Consider the following 7972-nt stretch of genomic DNA (forward strand, 5'->3'; position numbering starts at 1 on the left):
GGCTCCTTGCCCTTCTGCTCCCTGTCTGTCCCCAGGACCCCCAGGATCGGGGCGATGAGCTGGGGTCATGCCGAGTAGCTTACTTTGCTGTACCTGGCACAGTGTAAGGCTCAATCACTGGGAGTGGCATTTCCTGTGTGTGGGTCATGAGACAGAGGCTGAGGCAGGGGACTGGGCCCCTGTCCCGGCATTGTGTTGTGGCATGTGGGGGGGGCCACACCTCACCCTCCGCCTGGTGGGTGGGAGAGTGGTCCGCAGGCCCACTGTAGGGAGCTGCTCTTGGGTCCCTGAGACCAGAGACCAAGGCCCTGCGCTGCTCACATGGGGGCTTTCACTCCTCCAGGGCCGGCTGCTGGCGGGATGGGCATCCTGGAAGGGGTGATTTGGGCCAACGGGAGCACAGCCCTGCCCCCACCCGTGGCACCCAACATCAGCGTGCCGCATCGCTGTCTGCTGCTGCTCTATGAGGATATCGGAACCTCCAGGTGAGGCAGGCCGTGGCCCTGAGTGGGTCTCCCCCGTGCGTGCGTGCATGTGTGCGTACGTACGTGTGTGATGGGGGGCAGTGCCGAGGGGTCACAGACAGAACCTTACCAGTCGGCTGGTTTCTGTACCCATCTGCTAGGGTCCGGTACTGGGACCTCTTGCTGCTCATCCCCAATGTGCTCTTCTTCATCTTCCTGCTCTGGAAGCTTCCATTCGCTCGGGCCAAGATCCGCATCACCTCCAGCCCCATTTTTATCACCTTCTATATCCTGGTGAGTTCACTCCAACTGGCTTAAGTGAAAAAGGGAATTATTAACTGCTTCTGTAATGAAAACCAGCTTCAGACGTGGCTGGATCCAGGGGTAGATGGACATCATTAGGACTCTGTCTCTCTGCCTGTCTGCTCTCCTCTGGCCTTGTCTCAGATGTGCTCTCCCTTGCCTGGTGTCAAAAATAGCCAAGAGCAGCTGTGAGCTAACATCCTGCCTCCCTGCCAATACCAGCCAAAGAGGAGTAGTGCTAGTGTAGACCTGGGACTCCCTCTGACCGGCCCACCTTGGATCCCCTGTTGGTCCCTGAGCCAGTCACTGTGACTAGCTGGGAGGGGGCACTCTGAGGCTAGGAGGGGAGGGTCAACTCAGCCAGGCTCTGTAGACTGAGGAGGGTGGTGGTCCCTGGAGGAAAACTGGGGAGCCGTTCGTAGAGGGCAGGGGAAGAGATGCTGGCTGGTGGAAGAAATGCCCACTGCCACCTCCATCTATCTGTCTGTCCATCCAGCCGTCCATCCCCGTTGGGTTCTGTGAGACCTCTTTGGAGCAGACTTCCTGCCTGTCGGGAGACCCTGAGTTCTCATCATTCAGTGGAACTGGTGTGGGCTGCCTGGGAGAGGTAGTAGGGCTGCGGTTGGGAAGGCAGCCCCGGGTATGGGCTCCAGGTGTGGGTTCCGGGTTCAGACTGTCCAGCTCCCGTCCTTCAGGGCTCCGGCCTGACTGACCGGAGTCCTCCCCTCTTCTGCCTCTTAGTTACCACTCCCTGAGAGCTGAGTGGCTCCTTGGGCCCCCTCTTTGTGGCCTGGCTCAGAACTTCACAGTCAGAGGAGTTGCCAGTGGGCAGGCAGGGGCAGGAGAGGCTGTGGGGAACCCCTGGAGGCTGCTGATGGAGGCCCCAGGGGCTGCCGGCTGATCGGAGCCCCCGCCCCCGAGAGTTGGTGGTGGGCAGGGGTGGGCCTTGAGGCCTGCTTTCTTCTCTCTCCCACTGCTTCTCTGACTCGTTACTGTATTTATTGAACAGATAAGCAGGCAGGCAGATGCCCTTTCTGGGGGAGCATGAGGGGAGAAGGGACCCAGGGCCGAGGCCTGGGAGCATGAGGCAGGGCCAGGAGACTCAGCACTGCCCCTGCCCTCTTATTCCTGGGGACTTCTTTCTAGAGCGCTCAGGAGACAGTGGTGAGCACCGGCTGTGCTGGATGACCTTGGGCTGGTGGCTTGGCCTCTCTGTGCCTCGGTGGCCCCCTTCCCACACCATGTGTGCTGGGCCTGCTTTAGCTTGCGGCGGTCCTGTGAGCACCGGAGAAGACAGCGTGCATAGCTCTAGCCCGGTGGCAGCCTGGTATGCAGTAGGCACATGGCAGTTTGTTGCTTCTATAGCCTGCCCTGTTGAGTGGTGTCAGTCTCCCCAAGGGTTCCATATGATTTTTGTGGCACAAAGGACAGACTGTGCATGGATCTGGACTCTTCTGTTTGCATATGTCAGAAAACCAAAGTGAACTCACAGAAGCTGGAGGGAATGTATTAATGGAGAAACTGACAAGTCCCAGGGCTTCAGGCATGGCTGGATTCAGGGGCTCCACAAGGCCGTGGGGGCACAGTCTCAGTGTCCCTCTCAGCTGGGGTTTCTCCAATGGCCCTGTCTCTCGCAGTCTCATGTTCATGGAGCCAGGCAGCCCCAGCATCTCCAGGCTTGCAACCCTGCCTCCCCCCAGCTTCCTTTCCCAGTGGCTGCGCTTGGTGTCCTGGCTGTGCCTGTCACTAGACTCCCTTGGGTCCCACCCCCATCCCCAAATCAGGGAATGGCATGAGCCGAATGGCTAGCCCTGGGTTACAGGCCCATCCCTGAAGCCGGGGCGGGGGGGCAGGCCCCCCACCCCCCCACCCCAAGCCATGTGAGAGGAAGGAGGCTGTTGCCAGAGGAAGAGTGGATACCGGATGACAAAATCCGTCGATGCTGAGCACAGGCACTTCTGCAAGACGTGCTGGGGCAGCAGCCTTCCCCAGGGTCAGGGTCTCTTCCCTGCAGCCTCCTTCCCCCCATGGCTTGGGATTAAAAGCTCTAATAAGACGAAGCTAAAGGCAAATGTGTACCTAGCCCTTACCGGGTGCCAGGCTCACTTCCGCTACATCGATTTATCCATTTGCTCCTCCCAACCATCAAATACAGTAGGTGCTAGTTTTACCCCCTTTCATAGATGAGGAAACTGAGGCACGGAGGTGTAGCTCCTTGGCCGAGGTCACAGAGGCAGGAAGCAGCAGGGCTGGCATTCGATCCTGGCAGTGGGGCTCCACCACGTTACCCCTATTAGCCATTCCAAGGCTGCCGGTGTAGCCAGGAAACTGAGGCCCAAGAGGGAAAGGCCAGGCGGAGGTTACCGGCAGTGGAGGATCTCCCCACCTCCCTGCATCCCACTCCTGACTCTTCTGGTTTGGAATCCTTCTGTTCTCAAAGAATCCAAGGCTCCTGCAGAGGCCCTGCAACTCGCAGAGGTCTTGTTCCCTGACCCCATCATGGCATCCCCACTCTTGCCCCACCAGGTGTTCGTGGTGGCGCTGGTGGGCATCGCCCGGGCCGTGGTGTCCATGACGGTCAGCACCTCGGATGCTGCGACTGTTGCCGATAAGGTGTGGCTGGGCCTGCCAACAAGGGCGGGGGGGATGCTGGGCGCTGGGGAGAGGGGTGACTGGGCCCCCAGGCTGACACTCTGCCTGCTCTGTGTCCAGATCCTGTGGGAGATTACCCGCTTCTTCCTGTTGGCCATCGAGCTGAGTGTGGTCATCCTGGGCCTTGCCTTTGGTGCGTGTGCTGCTCGGCCAGCGCTCTCCCTGTCCCTCCCTAGCGGGCACCGACCCCACCACGGTCACCCGGCTGGCTCCCGCTGACTGACCAGCACGTTTCTTCCAGGTCACCTGGAGAGCAAGTCAAGCATCAAGCGGGTGCTGGCCATCACCACGGTGCTGTCCCTGGCCTACTCTGTCACCCAGGTAAGAGGGGAAGTGGGGCAGGTACAGCTCTGGGGTCCCCCTGGAGGAGGCCAGGGGTCACTGAAGGCCAAGCATCCCCTGCTCCCTGGTTCTGGGTCCAGGTTTAAACGTTTATTAGGTGCAGTGTTCTCAAACTTTAAATGCGCCTAAGGAATCACCTGGGGTGCTTGTTTACAAGGCAGGTTCTTCCCGCCCTCCCCACCATTCCAATCCACTTCCAATTCCAGGCTGGGGTGGGAACGTGGAGGATGCTTAGAACCTGCTGTTGTAACAAGCAGCCCAGGTAGGGCACATACAGGTTTGCAGACCACGCACAGAGCTGCACATCTAGAGGCTCCTTCCTTAGGAGGCTGCTCCGGTGTTGGAGCTAGGTGGGTAGGGAGCAGGGCAAGGCCAGGGAGCAGTCCGAACAGGGAACTCTGAAGGCCAGGCTGGGGAGCTGGGCTTGGTGTGGTGGAGGGTTCTGGGTACTTTGTATCAGGGAGCCCCCTAGGAGGGGGCTTTCCATGTGGCAGGAGACTGAGGCCCTCCCCTGCCTGCCCCTGCAGGGGACACTGGAGATCCTGTACCCTGACGCCCACCTGTCGGCTGAGGACTTCAACATCTATGGGCATGGGGGCCGCCAGTTCTGGCTGGTCAGCTCCTGCTTCTTCTTCCTGGTGAGGCTTAGGGTGCCCCCACCCCTTTCTGGGTCTCGGCACCCTGGGGGTGGCCACATGAACCTAGAGCCTGAGGCGGGCCTGGATGTCTTGGTCCTGGGCTTAGCTCTGGGGCTGGTGTGCCCAGCATCCTTCTCAGTCCTGCTCTGTCTCTGCAGGTCTACTCTCTGGTGGTTGTGCTCCCCAAGACCCCGCTGAAGGAGCGCATCTCCCTGCCTTGTAAGCAGCTGGTGGGTGGCTCTGGCACAGGGCTGGGTGCAGGGCAGCGTCTGTTTGGGCAACTGTGACTCTCCTGCTGGAGAGCCCTTGGTGAGAGGGAGGGGTCCTCCTGGGGGCCCAAAGGGCTCAGGTGACACGCTGGGGATGAAGGGCGGAGGCAAGGGCAGGGCCTCACAGTCCCCAACCCCCCAGCGCGAAGGAGTTTCTACGTGTATGCGGGCATCCTGGCGCTGCTCAACCTGCTGCAGGGGCTGGGAAGCGCGCTACTCTGCGCCGACATCATCGAGGGGCTCTGGTAGGTGGGGCGGGGCACGGGGTGTCCACTGGCTCGGGTGTGGGGCGAGGCCTGAGTGGGAGCGGCGCACAGGGGGAGGCTAAGCCCAGGTCCCATCCAGAGGGGGCCCCTCCCTGACCCGCTCCTCCTGCCCCCCAGCTGTGTAGATGCCACCACATTTCTCTACTTCAGCTTCTTTGCGCCCCTCATCTACGTGGCCTTCCTCCGGGGCTTCTTTGGGTGAGTCTTCCCACGGGGATGGGGGGCGCGGGGAGCCGGGGGCGGCGCGGGCAGGTAGGGGGCGTGGGACAGGGGTGGTAGCTGGTGCCTGGCTTGCTACCCAGCGGCTGGTGGCTTGAGGGCCGCGGGCGCCCCCGCGTGGCTGCCTATGGAACTGCGCCTCCAGCTCCCTGCGCATGCGCATCCTCAGCCTCAGGGTCCTGCGCCTCCCTCCTCCCAGTTCAGGCTTGGACATTGGGAAGGATGAGGCAGATGAAGTGTGTATGTCTGTACTTACACATGCATACACACATATATACATATGCACACATGCGTACACCTACATACATATACACATTTTATATGCAACACACACACATATATATACACTTTCCCCACAAGAGAGTGTCTATGCACATGGTTCTACACTGGCTTGCTTTTCATTTTAGAATACTTGGCTCACTCTTTCAGCAAGCATTCATTGAGCACCTACTAGGTGTTGGGCACTGCTGCAGCTGCCACACACAACAGGGAACAAAGAAGACACAAATCACCACGCTCACGGATTCTAGCTGGGAGTGGCCGGGGAGAGGAGCAGGGTTGCGGGAGGCGGGCGTGTAGTGGAGCATAGCGTGAGGTGCATGTTGGTGCCTGTGTGCGTTTGGAGGCGTGGCAGGGAGATGAGATGCTAAGGACATGGGGGATTGAGGGTTGGATCCTGGGCCCCTGATGTGGCAGAAGTGCTGGGTCCGAGGAGGTGCGGGGGATCTGACGGGGGGAGTGCCGGGAGAGGGCATCAGAGGTGGGGTGAGAGGGGCTAGACTGGCTCTCAGCGCAGCCCTGATCTGTGTGGGACCTTGTACACGCATTTATGTCTCTGGCCTTGGGCTCCTTTTTGTAAATTGGGTACAGCGCTTCCCTGTCAGAGTTATCCTGAGGATTGAGGGACTAAGTAAGTGCAAAGTAGGTGGTCATAAAAGCTGCAAGGGTGGAGGTTGCAGCTGGTGTTTGCTGAGCCCCTCAGGCCAGAATTTACCTCTGTTTACCCTCTGCTAAGAGCTTCTCGAGGTCAGAGTTATACCCATTTTACAGTGAGAAACAGGCAAGTGAGAAACTTATCCTTGTCCGAGCTCACACGTGGGCTGAGTTTTAAAACAAGTCCCACTGGACTCCAGAGTCCAAGCTTTGGGGACCTCCTGGGGTGGCCGTTAGGCAGCAAGCCTTGTTCAGAGAAGGAAGCCTTCCTAACCAAACAGTGGGGCTCCCCTGCCCCTCTCCCCTCCCCACCAGCTCGGAGCCCAAGATCCTCTTCTCCTACAAATGCCAAGCGGACGAGGCCGAGGAACCAGACGTGCACCTGCCCCAGCCCTACGCCGTGGCCCGGCGGGGAGGCCCCGAGACAGCAGGGGCTGCTAGCACACAGTTTGACTCGGCCGGTGGGGCAGCCTGCCTGGACGACGTTGCGTCCATGCCCTGCCACACGGGCAGCATCAACAGCACAGACAGTGAGCGCTGGAAGGTTGTCAGTGCCTGAGTGTGACCACCGTGGCCGGGAGGCCTGCTGGGGCCTGTGCAGGCCAGGCTGGAGAGAAGACCAGGGAGTGCCAAGTCGCTGGGGGAGGAGGATGAGGTCACGGGACCTTCTGTGGGCAGCAGCCCCACGCAGGCCCTGTCTCGCCTTCTGTGCCTCCAGTTGCCTTTGGCCACCTCTGCTCTAGCTGGGGGCTGCTTCCCCCTTCCACTTCCACCTGCCCTCTCCCTGCTCAGCAACATGGCCCAGACTCTGATCTCTCAGGGCCAGGCCTGGCTAGGCTGGCTGAGGGCACCTCCTTTCTCCAAAGCCTGGGCACCCAGGGCCGGTCTGGCCCTTCTCATCCCTCTGCCTCCTCCCCATGGCGCTTTGGCCTCCTCAAAGCCCACTCCGGTGGGTGGGCTGAAGTGTGTATATTTTCTTGATCTATTTTTTAATAAAAAACAAGGAGCAGAAGGTGCGGCTGTGGAGGTTCCTCTTAGGAGCCCGAGGGCTGGGGTGAGAACCTGCGACAATCAGAGGTCCTGGCAGGTCCCTCTGCGTCCCGAGCCCTGGGAGGCTCTGGGCTCCTTTTGCTCAACGGAGAAACACTGGCCAGTGCACAGGCCCTAGGCTGGCTGCTGGGGAAGTGGGGGGCAATCGGATCCCAGTGCTCCGTGTCCCAGGCGCTTGTCCGAGCAGACAAGAGGGACGTAGAAAGGGAACCATGGTTCTGTGAGCAGCTGTTTCCCCACCCGGTTGCGGAGCATGGGGTTTGGAGTGAGCCCTGCAGGTCCCGTCCTTTCTCTGTGCCTTCTGCTCTGCCCTCCTGGACTGGCCGCTTCCCCTCCCCTAGCTCCAGCTCGCCATCCATGAAATGGGGATAAGGAGGCCTGTCTTGGCAGGGGCTGCTATAAGGATTAGGAAGTAGTGAAGGGCTGGTAGATGCTTATGGAGCAGTAGCGATAACTCGATTGTTTTTAACCCCTAGAGTAGTGCTTGCCACATAGTAGGCACTCAGAAGGTACAATGACAGGGACTGACATGATCAGAATTGATGTGATAAGCTAAACATGGGGCTAAGTCAGAATAAAGCAAGCTGTAAACGAGGAGAGAGGTGCCGTGTGTCCATGTCACTGCCGTTGTACCTAAGCTTGGCCTTGAGTCTTCGGGCAGCTGGAGAAAAAGGGCGTTGACAGTTATGTCATTCCCACCGCCAGAGAGGAGGCAGTCTCAGTGGGGCCACGGTGCTGAGGCTCAGGCCTGGCACCTGCCTGCATTGCCAGCCCTCTTGCGTGGCAGGACACCAAGGGCACTAGCTCCAACATGGCTTGTGACTGTGGGGCCAATG

General features: G+C 59.8%; 1 protein-coding gene across 3 annotated transcripts in view; it reads left to right on the forward strand.

The window, feature by feature from the left end:
- TPRA1 (transmembrane protein adipocyte associated 1) overlaps positions 1–7728 on the forward strand; it is a 15289-nt gene extending 7561 nt beyond the window's left edge. For 2 of the 3 annotated variants that reach the window (XM_081823135.1, XM_081823136.1), the window contains 11 exons: positions 344–485; positions 626–758; positions 1264–1374; positions 3294–3380; positions 3480–3552; positions 3661–3740; positions 4289–4399; positions 4558–4618; positions 4811–4913; positions 5052–5132; positions 6402–7728. In XM_081823135.1, coding sequence (XP_081679261.1) covers positions 361–485; positions 626–758; positions 1264–1374; positions 3294–3380; positions 3480–3552; positions 3661–3740; positions 4289–4399; positions 4558–4618; positions 4811–4913; positions 5052–5132; positions 6402–6645 — 1209 coding nt within the window. In that variant the 5' untranslated portion in view covers positions 344–360 and the 3' untranslated portion in view covers positions 6646–7728. The remainder of the gene's footprint in view (positions 1–343; positions 486–625; positions 759–1263; positions 1375–3293; positions 3381–3479; positions 3553–3660; positions 3741–4288; positions 4400–4557; positions 4619–4810; positions 4914–5051; positions 5133–6401) is intronic. The other variant, XM_081823137.1, reaches the window with a different exon arrangement.
- Positions 7729–7972: the final 244 nt, after the last annotated feature.

The sequence above is a fragment of the Leptonychotes weddellii genome, chromosome 1 (assembly GCF_054177405.1).
Source record: "Leptonychotes weddellii isolate Sample4059 chromosome 1, ASM5417740v2, whole genome shotgun sequence".
Taxonomy (NCBI): domain Eukaryota; kingdom Metazoa; phylum Chordata; class Mammalia; order Carnivora; family Phocidae; genus Leptonychotes; species Leptonychotes weddellii.